At 39.1% G+C, this 18,787-nt stretch overlaps 1 protein-coding gene across 3 annotated transcripts; it reads left to right on the top strand.

Moving 5' to 3' along the window:
- The first annotated feature begins 1,587 nt into the window (after nt 1-1,587).
- sdcbp2 (syndecan binding protein (syntenin) 2) lies at nt 1,588-18,354 on the top strand. 3 transcript variants are annotated; one of them, XM_063015807.1, is made up of 9 exons: nt 1,588-1,739; nt 8,328-8,379; nt 10,162-10,252; nt 14,133-14,239; nt 15,256-15,414; nt 15,506-15,681; nt 15,774-15,945; nt 16,952-17,043; nt 18,170-18,354. In XM_063015807.1, the coding sequence occupies exons 2-9, from the start codon at nt 8,329-8,331 to the stop codon at nt 18,222-18,224; spliced, it is 903 nt and encodes a 300-aa protein (XP_062871877.1). In that variant the 5' UTR covers nt 1,588-1,739; nt 8,328; the 3' UTR covers nt 18,225-18,354. The 3 variants fall into 3 exon arrangements, with proteins under 3 accessions (XP_062871877.1, XP_062871879.1, XP_062871878.1); XM_063015809.1 differs by having other exon boundaries at nt 1,589-1,739; nt 14,133-14,233; nt 15,259-15,414; XM_063015808.1 differs by having other exon boundaries at nt 1,591-1,739; nt 14,133-14,233.
- The last annotated feature ends 433 nt before the right edge of the window (nt 18,355-18,787 follow it).

The following is an 18,787-nucleotide window of genomic DNA, read 5'->3' as shown; positions in this document are numbered from 1 at the left end:
AGAGTCAAGGTCTGAAATTCAGTAGTGTTTTTATATACATGAAAGTCCAAAACAAGCCCCACTGAACACAAGGAACAAACACAGGTCTATAAAACACAGTAACTGACACCTAGATGGTAGTTAATCATTTAGTTATTAACATTTATTACCCATGAACACTTGCCCTCAGGCACCAGTTGTGTCCTAGTAGGCATGGCGGAATCCGCCAACACTATATTACTGTCTTAAGTTAAAGGCAGCGTCCTGCTGCCATCCAGTCTCCTGTGAAGTCCTGGAAAATATCTGGGTCTGTTTAGGTGTCACTGTTCCAAATTGGAGCTGGTGAAGAGGAAACACCAGAGTCCAGAGCTCTCTGGCACCTCCCGTTCCTGTGGGGGAGATGCCCATGACCTGCCAGTGGCCCACATCCAGACAAATTTCCAGCTATCATTAGGTGATGGGTTAGGTTTTTCTTCCTGACCTAGGCAACATACTGCTGTTTCATCAACTTTTAGTGCAGGGGTGTCCAAACTGTTCTTGTTGGCAGCCAGATGGAGTGAAAATATGCTAACAGAGCAAGAAGGTCCTGGGTTTGATCCCCAGGTGGGGCGGTCTGGGTCCTTTCTGTGTGGAGTTTGGATGTTCTCAGCGTGTCTGTGTGGGTTTCCTCCCATAATCCAAAAACATGCAAAGGAGGTGATTTGGAGATACAAAATTGTTCATGACTGTGTTTGACATTAAACTTGAACTGATAAATCTTGTGTAATGAGTAACTACCTGTTCTGTCATGAATGTAACCGAAGTGTGTAAAACATAATGTTAAAATCCTAATAAATAATTAAACCTGCCTAATCGTGGGCCAACGTTAATTTTTATATTAAAATACCACAAATTCAAAAATAGTAACAGTTCGCAAATGGCCCGTGGACTGTAGTTTAGACATCCCTGTTTTGGTGCATTTACTATTTCATTTACTTCTGCAAAAGGGCGGCACGGTGGCTAAGTGGGTAGCGCTGTCACCTCACAGCAAGAAGGTCCTGGGTTCGATCCCCAGGTGGGGCGGTCCGGGTTCTTTCTGTGTGGAGTTTGCATGTTCTCCCCGTGTCCGTGCGGGTTTACTCCGGGTGCTCCGGTTTCCTCCCACAGTCCAAAGACTTGCAAGTGAGGTGAATTGGAGACACTAAATTGTCCAGGACTGTGTTCAGTATAACCTTGTGAACTGATGAATCTTGTGTAATGAGTAACTACCGTTCCTGCCATGAATGTAACCAAAGTGTAAAACATGACGATAAAATCCTAATAAACAAACAAACAAAAACTTCTGCAAAAACTATTACTGTTTATATGGGCACAGAGAAGTCAATCTTTATCACTAGGAGGCACTGCTGCAGGGTAAACGTTGTTTGGTAAAAGAAGTACAGTGTAAATATGAAGTGCAATGAAAAGGGTGGTGTGTAACTGAAAATATGGAAGCTAAATTGGGAAGTGAATGTAAGTGCTGTGTGAGTAATGCAGTTTCTGTTCAGCTGACAGGATGTGAGCGATAAACACACACACACCCAAACACACACACACACACACACACACACACACACACACACGTCACGAACCGAGCAGGAAGTTAACGGTAGTTTCCATTAGTGAGCTACACGGAGAGAAGTGATCCAGGCTTTGTCTGCTGAGCTTCACCTGTTTACATCTCCTGTACATTCCACACATCTCACTGTTTCAACTAAAGTGCTGTCTGCGTGAAAACTAAAGTAAGAACCTTTTTTTTCATTCGACTTATTTCAGAATTGGTTTAGTATTTTAAAACCTGTAAGTAAAACGAGTAAACATAGCTCATGCTAGCTGGCTATTGCGCTAGTAGTATCAAAACTGACTGGCTAGCTTAGTACTAGCAACAAACAACGACCGTGCTTCAAAAGTCGCATACTACCTTACTAAGTAGTATGTATAATTAATAACCGCGCTTTCATTAGTGTACTTTTTCTATATACTGCTTAGTACGGTAGTGCGCTTTTGGAACGCAGCCAAAGAAGTTAGACGACGATTTTCTTTCAAATTTAACCTCTTCTCTTCCAAATTTTATAATTCTTTAATATTTTACTATTTATTGAATACGTGAGTAAGCAAAATGTGTCGTTTATATGTCTGTATTTGTACTGTAATGCAACAGTATTCCGTACGTCATATTTAAATGACAGTTTTCGTCCAGTCGATTGTTCTAGATTGTTTACATGTATGACAATAGCGAATACAAATACACTCATCTTTTTGTGTATTTTTGAGAAGACACAGTTTCTTTGTACTTTATATATATATATATATGTCTATAGATAAGATTGTATGGAAGTAACATAATGACACCCATTTAATGTAGAGTAAACTGTATAAGGCAAGGCAAGTTTATTTATATAGCACCCTTCATACATAGTGGCAATTTAAAGTGCTTTACATAAGGAGAGATTAAAAGCATTAAAATATTCCTGAGATGTAGAACCTCAGAAAGGCTTTTTGCAAATATAGTTACAATTAAAAGAACTTAAATTCTATCTATCTATCTATCTATCTATCTATCTATCTATCTATCTATCTATCTATCTATCTATCTAATGAATAAAAGCTATAAAATATATATAAAGTAAATTAGTTAGAAATAGCTTATCAAGGCTTAAGTGCAGTAATAACAGAGTGTAAAATTAAGATAATGTAGACACCTAGATGTATGCTATACATTCTAAAGCAAAATTTGGACACCCTGTCCTAAGTAAAAATCAGATAATGGGAAAATGAGTTTGTTTACATATACAGATGGGCAGTACGGTGGTAAGTGGGTAGCACTGTTGCCTCACAGCAAGAAGGTCCAGGGTTCGATCCCCAGATGGGGTCCTTTCTGTGTGGAGTTTGCATGTTCTCCCCGTGTCTGCGTGGGTTTCCTCCGGGTGCTCCGGTTTCCTCCCACAGTCTAAAGACATGCAAGTGAGGTAAATTGGAGATACAAAATTGTCCGTGACTGTGTTTGATATAACCTTGTGAACTGATGAACCTTGTGTAATGAGTAACTACCGTTCCTGTCATGAATGTAACCAAAGTGTAAAACGTGAAGTTACAATCCTAATAAACAAACAATTAAACATAAAGGAAAATTAAAAGCATTAAAACATTCTTGAGATCTAGAACGTCAGAAAGGCTTTTTGCAAATATACTGTAGTTACAATTAAAAGAACATGAAATTAAAACCAGACGGATAAAATGCTTTACATTAAGAATATATACTAAGGGAAAATATAAAGTAAATTAGATAAAAATAGCTTATCGAGGCTTAAGTGCAGAGTGTAAAATTAAGATAATGTAGACACCTGGATTTATGCTGTACATTCTAAAGCAAATTTGGACACCCTGTCTTAAGTGAAGATCAGATAATTTAACGTGGAAATGAGTTTGTTTACATGTACAGATTACTTCCAAGAGATCCGATCTTGGATGAAAGTCTAATTTGTGGTTTTACATGTATTTCAGTTATCTGGTATTGGGCAAAACACTTAAATCCGTCAGTTATCAAAATATCTAATTATTGTGGTTTTACGTAGTTAATCTGTTTGTACCTTTAATGTTAAACTAAAGTGCCCTAGAGTTTGTGTGTAGTTAAACTATTTTATCAACCCTTTCATTGACAGATGTTATATTCAGTATTGGAGCAGTAGTATAACTACCTTGTAATTAGAGGAACTGATGAGCAAATGATGCACATGAATGTACATAGTTCAGTTTTTTGTGATTGTAGTGGAAAATAGCACGTATTTCCTTTCTTCTTTTTCCTGCTTCCCATTCACAGACTCATGGTGCACCTTAACCCCCCAAGGAAAATATCATGGCTAAACTAAAGTTTGGTTTTAAACAGTCTACTGTTATTAAAACATAATCTTGTCTACAATTAGCCTACAATACCTGTTAACCCTGTCCATTTGATGTAGTTATATACTTCTTGGCTGAAGTTTAGGACTGGGATTAGTACAATCTTTGTAAAGAAACAAGAGATCTATAGAATAAAATCCAGTCAGGTGTTAAACATGCGAATGAGACTCAGCTGTGGACTTTGCCTCCAGACATAGTGGAATTCTTTTTAGACCTTTGGAAATGAATTAAGGGACTTTCCCAGAGTTACCTCATCTGGTCTTGTGACGCCTATCAGCGGTTTAGAGATTTAAGTGACTCATATGATATGGTGGTGAGTTTCAACATAAAGTATTTTGGTCATGAGAAAGGAGTTAAGGTTGCCAATCACACTTTAAGCAAGTAACTGTCTAACATTCCTTCTTTAGTCGTGGTTTGTTGCCATGGGAGAGCCATTCATCATTCTCAGCACTCATTTAGCTTTGCTAAGATGGGCATTAGGTTAGATAGAAGACAGATAGAACCTTTTCATTGTTGTTATACTTGTGGATTATTAACATAGCATGTTGTGTGTTAAGCGTGATTGCAATGCCGTCACAGATGGGTAAAGATTTTATTGTTCATTGTTTTATTGTTATTGTGTAGTTGTTTACAGTTAGATAACAGTTCAAAAACTGTTTAACACTATTTGTCTCCCTGTGGTATCTGGCTCTTTACTGCATCTATACTTTACTGAATCACTGTGACTATTTTACAGATTCATGGCTGTTTAGTTAGCTGAATATTTAGCTCACATCTTGGCATGTCTGGCAGATACCTTATTATGGACGTCATGAAACTTGTGATGAGCCGACTATGTCCCCATACCAAGATCTAGTCAATTTCTTTGTTGTGAAATTTTAATCAAAGGCATGTGAAAATAATTGTCCTATAGGCCCACCATATGTTCAAAAACTCAGATAGCTTGGATACATGGTCTGTCTGAGTGGCTGAATTAGTGATTTGCTCACCACTGTAATATAGACCATGTCACAGCTTCAGCCTTGCTTTATAAAGCTAATTAATGGAAAAGGTTGGCTCAGTGACAACTATTGGGAGGTTTTGCTGACTATGCATTTCTGGTCCAGTACAACAGGGATCTCCCTCAATAGAGGCAGACATCCGCTATGTTTCAAGCCTTATTCATTTAGTTGAGTGCACTTAATCGGCCTAAAAGCAAAAGATCACTGGTCATATATTGAATGTTTTAGTTTTAAAGGCTGATCATGCTGAGTAGGAGTATTTGTCCTGCTTTCCCATTAATTTTCAGAATGGGTAATTTTGATCCAGCTGTTTGCCCAACTCTACCCCGTGTGTTTGGTGCATTGTTTTTGTGGTTGAATATAATTTGAGATTGTATATTATTGTTTTTCACTTACTAGTTATAAATTTGTACCTTTCCCCCCACCCAATCCAGTCATGTTGCTGCTCCTACCTCTAACCAAGGAGGGCTCTGGCTGTCACCTGCCACGGATGGGGTCCCCTCCCTTACTATAAACACACAGCCAATCGTATGTCTAAAATGAAACCCTGATGATAACATATTTGTCGTTTGAGGCCCAAGGCCCATGATTCATCTAATTATTTAGGTGATTAAAAACTTAAAAAGTATTGTTCCTTATTACTGTAAAATTATTCAAGTATTAAATATTATTAATGCCCAAAATTAAGTTGTTCAAAGCACAACATGACAAACAAAACCAAAAATACCGTGAACAGATTGCAGCATTTCTAAAATCAGGGTCAGTATTATGAAAGGAATGTTCACGTGATGTTTTGATAACTATTTAAAGGGCCTGTTGTGTCATGTTTTGTTGATTGTGTTGTGGTAGTAAAGTTGTTGTTTAGCTCTTGGTGCGATGATTCATAGTGTAGGGGAGTACTATCTTCTTTTTTTCAGCCTGAAGATGGTCCATGGTGATTTAAATTCTTAAGATGCCATGTAACATTCCAAACTACAAAGCACTTAATAAATAAGCATTGAGTGCTTGTGCTTCAAATTTGTTTTTGTACTCTGTCAGGTTTAAAACCCAGGAATTACTTGAATTACTTTACTTTGGGTTACTGTTACACACTCTAAACACATAAAAACTCAATATGATGGACATTTACTCTTCAATACCCTTTTATTCTCAGCATTAGTAGCATCTCTACAGTGCAAAGCCTTTTCATACCCGCACCCTGGTTCACTTCTAACAAGGCCACTTTCCAGTGACTTTACTGTTTAAATATTTGTTTATTTTATCTTTATGGTGGAAAAATCAAATAAGCTTTGAGCTGCTCGACAAAGGCAGTGTTACAAATCACCTACTAGTGTACTAGTGATGACGCCATTAACTTATTATACACAATCATATCTAGCTTCTTACATATTGTTCAAGAACTTGGTTAGTGTTCTTTCTAGCGAGTGGTATCAAACACTCTTTCATTTTGTAGCATTGCCTGTATAACAACACTTCACAGTGAGTCCAAAAAGAGTTTAGCAAAAAGAGACTGACTTATTTAAGATGGACATCACTAGTTTCTGCACGTTCTGATGTAGAAATCCAATAAAAATCTGGAAACTGAGGCTATGTGCACCGGAACTGAGATAATTAATTGGGGTTATCTTTTAACTGATAACCAACCGTCATTAGGTCATTTGTAAATGGTTAACCAACAAGCATATATCGTACCATTAAAATACAAAACACATGACTGAGTTTGACATCAACAAGTCACACATACTTTACTGATTAAAATCTACATTTTCATTGTTGAACTGGTTCTACTCACAGTGTAAATGTGCATCTTTTTTGTTTTACATTACTGCCATGTATGCTTTATTACCCTGTTTTTTTAAACGGCAGTGTCAAACAGTTTAATACAAGTGCTAACTAAACATGCTAATTATAATGGCTAAAGATGCAGTCGGTATATTAAAGCATCGTAATTAACTGTAGTTATTATAAGATGATAAACAGGGTTTTGTTTTACTATTATACTGGGACATAATGGCAAATTTAATGCATAAAAGAGCCGCTGTTCATTAATTAGTGCACTCATGCACACTAAGGGTGGGTGAGAGTGTGTTTCAGTTTACTGTAGCTGTACACTGGAATCTAACCTCAGCTGTTGAAGACGGCTGTCAGACAACTGACAGCATCAATCAAGTATTGATGACTTTTGCCAGTTATTCACTGACAACCTTAAAATTTTTCTCCAAATCAAAAATGACATTAGATTGGTGGTAATTCTGTGATTTCAGTTTGCAGAGTATGTTATGTATGACCACAAATTTGTTGATCATTGTTCTTTTTATGGCCTTAACTAAAAATAGTGTGAAGCTTTGGGTTTGAATACTTCTTTAAGGCACTGTGTTTTGGAAACATTTAGAGTTACGGTGTTGCAAAACAGGAACACTTTTTCAATTAGTGGTAACTTTTGTCTGTACGTTCTGACTTCCTTAAATGTCTCGCAACTCGCAATACATCCAACAACAAGACTTGGTGTGCCTTTATTAAGACCATTTCAAAACTGTTTTAAAGCTTTTCTTTGACTGAGAATTAACAAATGATTAATATCTGCTTTATACAACAGGTAGTTCCGACCTTACAATCTGATTGGTTGAGAAGCGTTCTAAACGTGCTGATATTCGTGATAACAGCACGGTCTTTTCACACCACAATGGTATTACTCCGCTGACGCGTTGCCATTAACGACAAGCTTCATGCACATAAACGCGCACGCATTTTAAATCTGTTATCTGATATACAATCATCTAGCGCACTGTGTAGGGAACATAACCAATTGTCTAATTCACTATCTAGTGCACTATGTAGGGAACATATATCCATGATCTGATACACTATCTAGTGCACTATGTAGGGAACATTAATGTGTTTGTAACGCGAACAGTTAGTTAAGCCCTAGTAGTTCTGTTTTCATCCATAGCCTTTGGTGTGTGCAAGAGGTTTTTTTTATTTCTTTTTTTCCCTTCGGAGGTTCTTGCTTTCTTCTTGTTGTTGTTCTTACCTCCCTGAAATGAGTTTTTGCAACTTGGGATGTCTGCTTTGCAGTGTTAAACTTTATATTCGTTGTGGAACTACTTTTTGGCGGAAGGTATTGTCAATATTAAAGCATTTTTAATATGAAATTCAGGGCTTCTTTGATTTATTTTCTTTCTTTATTTTGTAAAAACTGTTGTATAAAAGCAATAGAACACTCGAGGTCGTGTGTTATCGCGAATAACATCACGGCTGTGATGATCTACGGCACTCACCTTCGGTTCGTGCCTGCGACCAAATCACAGCCGTGATGTTATTCGCGATAACACACTCCCCCTCGTGTTCTATTGCTTAATTATATACCAGCAAATAGTTGCATGTTGTGTTTTAGTTTGTGATTAAGATGACTTTTTTTTTATTTTGCAGAATGTCTCTTTATCCATCTCTGGAGGACCTGAAAGTGGACAAGGTCATGAGGGTGAGTTAGTGCTTAAAATGTATCACTTGTAAATAACTTGTATAAAAAGAATGTCTTGACAATGGCCTGTCAGTTTCACCCAAAAAAGTGTGTAAGGCTGCGTTCACATGATATTGCGCAAAGCAGTGCAGTTTACCCTTCCGCTGTGCTGCCTTGATCGTCACACACAGAACATTTACTGCTTCCGCTCAAAGTTTTATCTGATTGTTTTTATGATATGAACAGAAGCGTAGCACAGACATTAGGGTGAGGAACTGATTGTCACCTTCTTCACAAAAATACTAAACTGTCTTTTGCTTTAAATTAGAACCATGACATTATGAGAAAAATACTGTCGAGACTGTGTTTGCATTTAGGATAGCAATCCCACGTTTACACATTCTGTCTTGGCTTTGTTGCTCTTCACTATTATAGAATTCACCCCTAGACTTATAAAAGAATTTGAAGAATGAAAGCAATCTTAAACCTCACATCTGCCAATGAAGCTAGAACTGAACCTCTATTTTTCTCACTCAGTCTTTTCTTTTACACTCTGTTGCTACGATTAACAGTTTCCATTTATCTTTAAAATACTACATGCACTGTTTTTGCCACCCAGCTGGTCCTATTGCAAATCGATGGCAATTTAAATTTTACTTGGTAAATAAGATTTGGTTTAGATGATCATTTAATCCATAGACCTGTGTATATACACCGATCAGCCATAACATTAAAACCACCTTCTGGTTTCTACACACACTGTCCATTTTATCAGCTCCACTTACCATTTGGAAGCACTTTGTAGTTCTACAATTACTGACTGTAGTCCATATGTTACTTTTTAACCTGCTCTTACCCTGTTCTTCAGTGGTCAGGACCACCACAGAGCAGGTATTATTTAGGTGGTGGATCATTCTCAGCACTGCAGTAACAATGACATGGTGGTGGTGTGTTAGTGTGTGTTGTGCTGGTATGAGTGGATCAGACAGCAGCGCTGCTGAAGTTTTTAAATACTGTGTCCACTCACTGTCCAGTCTATTAGACACTCCTACCTAGTTGGTCCACCTTGTAGCTGCTGTTTGAGTTGGTCATCTTCTAGACCTCCAGCAGTGGTCACAGGACGTTGCCCATGGAGCGGCTTTGGCTGGATATTTTTGGTTGGTGGACTGTTCTCAGTCCAGCAGTGACAGTGAGGTGTTTAAAACCTCAATCAGTGCTGCTGTGTTTTATCCACTCATACCAGCACAACACACACTAACACACCACCACCACCATGTCAGTGTCACTGCAGTGCTAAGAATGATCCACCACCCAAATAATACCTGCTCTGTAGTGGTCCTGTGGGGGTCCTGACCATTGAAGAACAGGGTGAAAGGGGGCTAAAAAAAAGTATGTAGAGAAACAGATGGACTACAGTCAGTAGTTGTAGAACTACAAAGAGCTTCTATATGGTACGTGGAGCTGATAAAATGGACAGTGAGTGTAGAAACAAGGAGGTGGTCATAATGTTATGCCTCATCGGTGTATACTTAATTTACTTGCCTCCTACCAGTCACATTAAAAAATAAAGGCTTATCTAAAGCCCCATAGTGTCAAGTAGAGTCCATACAGTATTGTGTCTCTTCTCTACATGAACGTTATTTTTTGCAGAGGCTTCTTTAAAATTCTGCAAAACCCTGTGCAGTGCTGCTTTGAGACAACTGCTATAGCATGAAGTGTTAAAGAGAAACGCTTGAATTGATATGAGTGTGTTCAAGGAGATTTATGGATAGTCTGTTTAAATTAACATCTTTTCTCTTACAGGCACAGTCCCAATTTGCCCAGTCTGCCTCTACTGCTCCTGCAATTACTGAGGGCGCCTACCAGCCTGCCACGCCAAACATGCCAAGCTCAAGTAAGCCGGTCACTTCCTTAAGCAGTTTGTTTTATTAGTTGCTAGAATTGGTGATAATTAATTTTGCAACACTATCTTCCAGCGTTAGTGCAAAATGCCAGTGACCTGTTGACCTCTATAAATAGTTTATCCCAAAATACAAGAAGCATTTACTATAACAGTGTTCTGTCTGGTATTTGGGATAATTTTACTCAACCTAAAATAATTTTTCAAGTTTAGTTTTCCTTATTCTTTCCTCTTTTGGCTGCTCGCATACTAGGGTTTGCCACAGTGGATCACTGTGGTCGGTATACCAGACTTGGCACAGTTTTACACTGGAAGCCCTTCCTGACACAACCCCCCTATTTTTAACCTAGCCTGTTACTGGAACTGAGAGCGTACTGACACTGACAAATGCACCCAAGTCCAAATGATATAAATTTGAATGTGAAAATGTGTGTTTGTGTATTTTTCTAATTGGCTTTTAGCTTGTTAACTACCACTTGTACAGGCAATGTAGACTAGCAACAGACTCCTCATGCCTGATGTTTATTTGTACAAAAAGGACCTGATGTTGTCCCCTTAGTTAATTTTATATTTCTAGGATGATTTCCCGAAAGTCATAGCTGAATTGCTAACTGAACCACATGATAGACTATTTCTGGCTAAAATCCTTGCTTTAGTCTGTCCAACCACTTTACAAAGCAGTGCTAATGGCAAATTTCTGGTGTGACCGGGCCTTGAGCAATGCTTTAGGAGCTTTGAGAAGCCTGGGTTTTAACATGCAAGAAATGTTTAAGTCTGTTGTTTTAAGCTCTTTCATTTTTGCTTTCCCTATTCTCTGCGCCTCATCCACATTGTAAGCATGCCAAGTGTGTGCCAAGTGTGCCAGAGTAGTCTTACATTAAATATGTTAAAATCCACCCACAGTGGAAAAATGTCAGCATACAGTCTAAAGTGTGAATATCTAAAATCAGCCCAAAGCACATAAAAGGATTACTTTTTAACTATAGTCTTCTAATACTTTTTTCAACTCTCTTTTTTTGTCTTGTTTTTGAAGCCACTTACTCCTTCAGGACTGGTTGGCTTCAGGGACTGAGAGGCTTTTGTTGACTCTCAGCTGGAGTTAATCTGAGTAGTCATGGAGACTTCTTTGGCAGCTCTGTGTATCACAGAGGGAGGGGAGGGTTTTTCCGATTGGTGGAGAAAATGGTGGAGTGGGGAAGAGGGAAGAATAACATAGCAGTCGGAGGAAGTCATAACTATGTTGCAAGCCAACACTGACAATGCAGTTTCCTTTGTGTGCATACTGGTCATTTAGCCGTAAACTAATACTTCTGTTTTCCAGCAATCTTGACAGTTTGTGGCTTTCAAATGTCCAAATGTGGTTTAATTTTTTATGACATCATAACTCTATCTATTTCCTCGGCTGCTCCCGTTAGGGGTCGTCGGCGGATCGTGATCCGCATTATAGCTTTGGCACAGCTTTTACTCCGGATGCCCTTCCTTACACAACCCTCTCTATTTATCCGGGCTTGGGACCGGCACTACAATGCATTGGTTTATGCATCCTAGCAACTAGGTACCTATAGGACAATTCAGTGTCTCCAATTAGCCTGGCTGCATGTTCTTGGACTGTGGGAGGAAACCCACGCAGACACGGGGAGAACATGCAAACCCTGCACAGAAAGGACCCAGCCCCACCTGGGGGTTGAACCCAGGACCTTCTTGCTGTGAGGTGACAGTGCTACCCACTTAGCCACCGTGCCGCCCTTATGACATCATAACTGTAAAGTAATGTAAAGTAATGTAATAATTACAATAAGCATTATTACCAGATTTTGGGTGGTACAGTGGCTCAGTGGGTATCACTGTTGCCTTACAACCAGAAGGTTCAATTCCCAGGTGGAGCCATTTGGGTCCTTTCTGTGTGGAGTTTGCATGTTCTCCCCGTGTCTGTGTGGGTTTCCTCCTGGAGCTCCGGTTTCCTCCCACAGTCCAAAGACATGCAAGTGAGGTGAATTGGAGATACAAAATTGTCCATGACTGTGTTCGCTTTAACCTTGTGAACTGATGAACCTTGTGTGTAATGAGTAACTACCGTTCCTGTCATGAATGTAACCAAAGTGTGTAAAACATGACATATAGTGGTATCCAATTACGCAGTCCTCTACTGCTACAGTCCCCATCCCTAACTAAGTAGCCAACCGCTTCTTTTCACCTGCACATACCAGGTTTACACAGGGATCAGATCACATACAGAGTATCAGGCACTGATCTCCATTATTCTCCATCCCTGTGCAGGCACCATCGACCACCAGCAATCAGGAATCCCTTTAGCCTGCCCTCCTTCAGACATAGCCAATCATATCTACAGTTTAGCAAGGCTGAGATTCCAGCTGGAGAGCTTGAGATATCAGCAGTAGTGGGCTAGCTTTAGATCTGTATGCCACCCAAGCACCCCTGATTTATACACTTGTAAAAGTACAAAATCCAAACTAAACTTAGAGCACTTGAATTGATATTCTGTACATCAGGTGGTAAACATCTGACTGGGAAATTAAGTACGTCTTTAAATTAGTCGGTCAGTACAAAATAGTGTACACAAAATAGTACTGCTTGTTCATATAAAGATACAAACAAATCTGGAAAGACAGTCTATCCAGTTTTATATTAGGTTGTCATTGAGCCGAATACCTCATATTTGCCAATTGTCTATTACACTGTATAAAAGTTATCATGTCTTTGCTTGACATGCCTCTGCAAACCTGGCATGTTTATAGAACAGATCATGGAATTTTGGTTCACGTCCTCTTGTGTTTTTAGTGTATACCCAATTTTAGTTCCCTAAACTCCCACCTTTGTTTGTAGAGTATGTAAGAAGCCTAGAGTAAACTACCAAAGTATTTTCAGGTAGTGCGTGGGTTTGTCCAAGCACTGTGTGTGTGTACCTTTCACACTTTGTAACCAACTGTCAGTCAGCAGAGGTTTGCACTACAAATTCATAAATTCAGTCAAGGGTTGTTTTGTTTTTATCTTTTATAGCACATTGAGCAATAGTAGGGCAGGTCGGGTTGGAAGGAGGCATAAGAAAACATGGACAGGATCCAAAACTCAAACCAGGAAGCTATTGCTGTAGAAAAATGATACAGAAAGTAATAGCTGTTGTTGAATTCTGCCTTCTATTCTCACTTGCCAGGACCTTTATAACCCAAAGTTAAAATGTAACTATTTTATTACTCTGCAAACATTGAGCAATTTATTAGGTACACCTGTCTGACATACATATTTATTGATCATTTTAGAAGTTACACTCATCATACATACAGGTGAATTTCGTGGGTATGCAACTGAATGTCGCCGATCTAGTGCTCTGTACACTTTGTCAACCCATACCCCATTTATTAATTCAAAAGGACCTCCTTAGACCCTGACTGACCAGATGTTTGTTATCAGAACTGCAATGACACGTGGTAATGTTCAGACAGGTGTACTTAATGCAGTGCTTGTTAGTGTATATCAGTTCTATAGCTAGTTGTAAGCATAACAGCCATTCGGGGCGGCACGGTGGCTAAGTGTGTAGCACTGTCGCCTCACAGCAAGAAGGTCCTGGGTTCGATCCCCGGGTGGGGCGGTCTGGGTCCTTTCTGTGTGGAGTTTGCATGTTCTCCCCGTGTCCGCGTGGGTTTCCTCCGGGTGCTCCGGTTTCCTCCCACAGTCCAAAGACGTGCAAGTGAGGTGAATTGGGGATGCTAAATTGTCCATGACTGTGTTCGATATAACCTTGTGAACTGATGAACCTTGTGTAATGAGTAACTGCCGTTCCTGTCATGAATGTAACCAAAGTGTAAAACATGACGTTAAAATCCTAATAAACATTTTTTTTTTTTTTTTCTTCAAGGTCTGTACCCAAACTTGGAGGAGTTAGGAGAGTACATGGGCCTGCGCCTCAACAGTGATGAGGTGCAGAGGAACTTGGCACTTGTCCCAGCTGCAAATAACGTAAGTGTGAGTGTTACCTAGCATTGCATGATCAATTGCAAATGCACATTTGCCAACAGCTTAATTTTACCTACCACATAGAGCAGTATCGGATACGGAGAGTGAATGTTGTGCATTATTCCATCATCATGTGTGCTGGGGTCTCAGCCAGCCATCAAGGCCTGCAATTGCAGCAGCAAGGAGGGACACATGTCTGTTTAATAGCACAGCTGAGATTCTAATTCGGATCTGTTATCTTTATTAAAGTGCCACAGTTGTCCATCCCTTGCTGTACAAAGAAAAATACCAACCTCTTAAATTCGGACTGGTGACCATTCCTAATTGCTTACTTATTTTATATCAGATTAATATTTTTTAGAATACATTATATTTACCTAACAAAACTGTAAATGTAGTGTACAATGAAAGTCTCATATATACACTGCAGATGTTGAGTGTTCTAAAGGGACAATATACATTTGTAAAACACTTAAGTCTTTTGTGATTTTTTACTTTAGGGGTGTGATTTTTTTATTTATTTTTTAAGATGTTGGAGATTAGTAGTAATAGTACAGAGATTATCAGCACAGATATAATGCCTTTCAACATCCTGGAAAGGTAGAGCTAAAGTAAGACGTGTTGTTTTGCTCGGCACTGCTACCAAATCACTCTACTTCGTGGCTCCTGTAGCATATAATTTCTTTTACAGTTGTCCACTTACAAATAGTAAGCTACCTTATTGCAGGAAAATGTAAGTGGGAATATTGAAAATAGGCTGTGAAAGTGTGTGTTTAAATAACATGACTCAAACAGACCAATGGCTCTCCATGGTCCAGCTTTGCAGCCATGTGTTTTTAGAAACTGGACACAAGACTGACTCATTCTTGCGTATGCAGTGTTTACTTTTGGTGTAATTAAGATCCCATTTTTACTCAGTTCCTTTTCCCGATATTAATGTAAGCATGGCCTGGCCAGAGTTAGCAGATATGACGTCTATATTTCCTTGTTTTAAACGATTTCAACCATTTTTTTTGTTTCTGCAGCAGGTGGCAGTGCCATCCGGTGCTGGGGGCATGGTGCGCCCAGTAACAGGTGCTGACGTGGGCATCAGAAGGGCTGAAATTCGCCCAGGTCTTAGGGAGCTCGTACTCTGTAAGGACCAAGATGGCAAGGTCGGCTTGCGGCTGAGAGACATAGATAATGTGAGTCTATTTTTTTCCAGAACCACTGTCTCACTGCACAATATCATTCAAGGAATGTTTAAAACATTTTAAACTCACCTCTCTTCTTCAGGGTGTGTTCATTCAGCTGGTGCAGGCCAACTCGCCCGCTTCTCTGGCTGGTCTGCGTTTTGGAGATCAGGTGCTGCAGATCAACGGGCAGAACTGTGCTGGATGGAGCACAGATAAAGCCCATAAAGTTCTGAAGGCCGCACCTGAACAACGTATTGAGCTTGTGGTTCGTGACAGGTAAGTCTGCTCTCTCAGTCCAATTAAACAAGGTCACCACAAGTCTCTGTACTGCCAGTTACACAGTACACATAATCATATTCTATTTACAGACCCTTCCAGCGCACAATCACCATGCACAAAGACAGCTCTGGCCACGTTGGCTTCATCTACAAGTCTGGCCGTATCACCGATATTGTGAAGGATAGCTCTGCTGCCCGCAATGGCCTCCTCACCGAGCACTACGTCTGTGAGATCAATGGGCAAAACGTCATCGGTCTTAAGGTGAGTAAGAAAAACTTTGACCTTTATATAGTACAAGTATTAGAATAAAATTTAAAGGCATTTTAGTGAAGTCTTTTACAATGAAGATTAATGACAGTGATGTTATAGAAGTCTCGGGAATGTGGTCCCATGCCTCACCTTGCTATCATACCTCCAGGACAGCAATTACTAATAACTACTGAGGGCAGCATTGTGGCACAGCATCATTGTCACCTAACAGCAAGAAAAGCCTGGGTTTGATTCCCCAGTCTGCCAGCCAGAGTCATTTTCATGTGGAGTTTGCATGTTTTCCCTGTGTCCAAGTGGGTTTTCTCTCAAGTCCAAAGGCAGTTAGACCAATTGGAGCTACTAAAAATTGCCCTTAAGTGTGTGTGAATGTATGATGATGCAACCCTCCTTATTTTTATCCAGGCTTGGGACCAGCACTGACAAGTCCACATCATGTCTGTGTAGACACCCAACCGACCAATAACACTAGTGGGCTTGTGTGTTTTAGCACTGTGTCGCCCAAGCGACCACATCAGATCAGGCTTTTGTAATGGGAGACCCTGACCTTAGTTCTTTTGAGAACTAAGGGTTCCGCTTTACCGATTCTGCATAGTAAAGTGGTCAAGTTTTTTTTGCTTATTGCCTATCAAAAGTGGCTTATCAGGGTGAACAAAGCTAATGGACAAATATTAAGTGTGCTTATAGGTAATCATTTAACACAGCAGATTTTGGTATATTAGGTTCTATGCTATTAAGTTACATAGAGCAACTAAATAATGATAATAGCAATAATAATAATAGTTAAAAGTTGCTAAGCTGTTGAATTCCAACCCTGTGATATGTCACCTACAATTGTATGGTCATTCATTTTACATTTTTACAAACACATATACAAAATGGACCAAATAATATGATAATATATAGAATGAAAAAAAATACCTGAGGTATTGTATCACATTTTTTAATGGTGTATTTTTTAACTCAAAAGTTTTAATTGCTCGTTATGCTTGTCTCTCAGGACCCTCAGATCAGAGACATTCTGACATCATCTCCCACTACCATGACCATCACCATTATGCCCAAGATCATCTACGAGCACATGATCAAAAGGTGAGAGCATCATTGAGATTAACTTTATTGAGCATGTCATAAACAGACAGTTAGAGGGAAACTGCTGTTGATGTATTTTATACACGATTTAAAAAAACACAGCTGGCAATCACTGGATGAGTTTTATATGGTACGTTATTGTTCAATGTGAAACAAACTAAGTTGGAATCTGCGAGTTATCAGTAAGTTTAAATTGAAACTTTTCCACATAGGTAAGGGCGTCTGTCAGTCTGGACCTACAGTGTGTTTTAAGATTAAAACAGGCCTTTTCACAGATGTATGTGGAAACAAATAAACTAAGCATTCGGTATGCTGGTTTACACTAACGTAGTGGTATAAAAATTAAACTTGCTTGCTAAAATGTACTGGGGCGGCACAGCAAGAACGGACTGGGTTCAATCAAGACTTGAACTGATGTATTCTGTGCAACCAATATTTACCTGTCCTGTCATGAATGTAACCAAAGTGTGTAAAACAATGTTAAAATCCTAGTAAATAAATAAATACTTGCAGCAATATTACACATTGTTACCTGCCACATGACTGATTCCTAAAAATAAACAGAATTAATGGTATATTTGACTTTAATTGCTGCCAATTATTGGCAAATATTGCTGCCAGAATTTCATGGCAACAACCTAGCTGTGTAATAAAAAGCCATATAAGGGTAGAGAAACTTGTTGGTAATATGCACTATACCTTAAATAATCTTATGAAAATGAAAACCAGTTACCAATCCACAACCAGACTGTCCACTGTTCCATTCACCCAGTTGTTTCTGTGAAGTGCACTACGTAGGGTATTCCATAATTTTAACTGAGATTCCAATCCAAAGGTAACGAAAAAGTTCAAATGAAGTGAACTTCAAACTGTGTAGGGAGTAGGGAGCGACGCTTCATCACTACACTGGAAGTTGGCTGTAACAGAGTCCCCATCTCTGGTTCATGGTATCACCAGCTGGGTCAGTGGCTCCGCCTCCCTCCTTAGAAAATAATGGCATATCGGGCGAAAAAAGCGGTTTTGCAACATATCATGTAAATGCTGCCCTAGTTTTCATTTGTAAAGCAAGAACATGCCAACTTATTAAACCAGTTTTAAGTGTAAATTCTGTTCTCTTTTTCTGCAGGATGGCCAGTGGCGTGCTGAGGTCTCTTATGGACCACTCCGTGCCTGAGGTTTAGGCCTTTGTGACACTTTCAGAACACCTACAGTCTCTACCAACCCTCCTAGCACACAGCACGTCTGTGTTAGATATAACCCTCTCCCCAATCATATACATTTCTATCACATAAACTGCCTTTTTCTACTCAACTCTTGTATATCTAGTTTTTTCTATCTTCTTGTTACTGTTGCCATTGTTTGTTGTCTTTTATATGTAATGATGATAATCAATCACTTATCATTGAGTATTAGTGTCTTAGACATTTACTTTTTAAAACACTTTTTTAAACAATGCACCTTTAGATTAGTGGAGCTGTAGTTTTTCTCATGGTCTTCCGAAGAAATAGTAAAGAAAAGGATTGTGGGCATTTAGTTAAGTTCTTTGGAAACCCAAGTCTCCTACTGTGGCCCATAACAAGGGAGACTCATGAAACTTGTCCAGAGTTCATGCTGTGTGCCAAGAAAGATTCATACTGCCATATGTCATACAGAGTTGATTGGATTCTTTTTCTTTTCAAAAGAATTTATTTCCTGTTATTCAATTTAGTTGAACTGTTTTATAATATATAATCATTGACCATTT

This window comes from Trichomycterus rosablanca, chromosome 19 (genome assembly GCF_030014385.1).
Source record: "Trichomycterus rosablanca isolate fTriRos1 chromosome 19, fTriRos1.hap1, whole genome shotgun sequence".
Taxonomy (NCBI): Eukaryota; Metazoa; Chordata; class Actinopteri; order Siluriformes; family Trichomycteridae; genus Trichomycterus; species Trichomycterus rosablanca.
The sequence above is the reverse complement of the archived record's forward strand: the minus strand, read 5'-3'. Positions and strand labels throughout refer to the sequence as shown.

What these genes read in the sequence shown, in the direction of transcription:
- sdcbp2 (XM_063015807.1), top strand. Translation starts at nt 8,329, where the DNA reads ATGTCTCTTTATCCATCTCTGGAGGACCTGAAAGTGGACAAGGTCATG. An exon ending in AAGTGGACAAGGTCATGAGG is followed by an intron (nt 8,380 to 10,161) that starts GTGAGTTAGTGC and finishes TTTCTCTTACAG; the next exon opens with GCACAGTCCCAATTTGCCCA. An exon ending in GAGCTTGTGGTTCGTGACAG is followed by an intron (nt 15,682 to 15,773) that starts GTAAGTCTGCTC and finishes TTCTATTTACAG; the next exon opens with ACCCTTCCAGCGCACAATCA.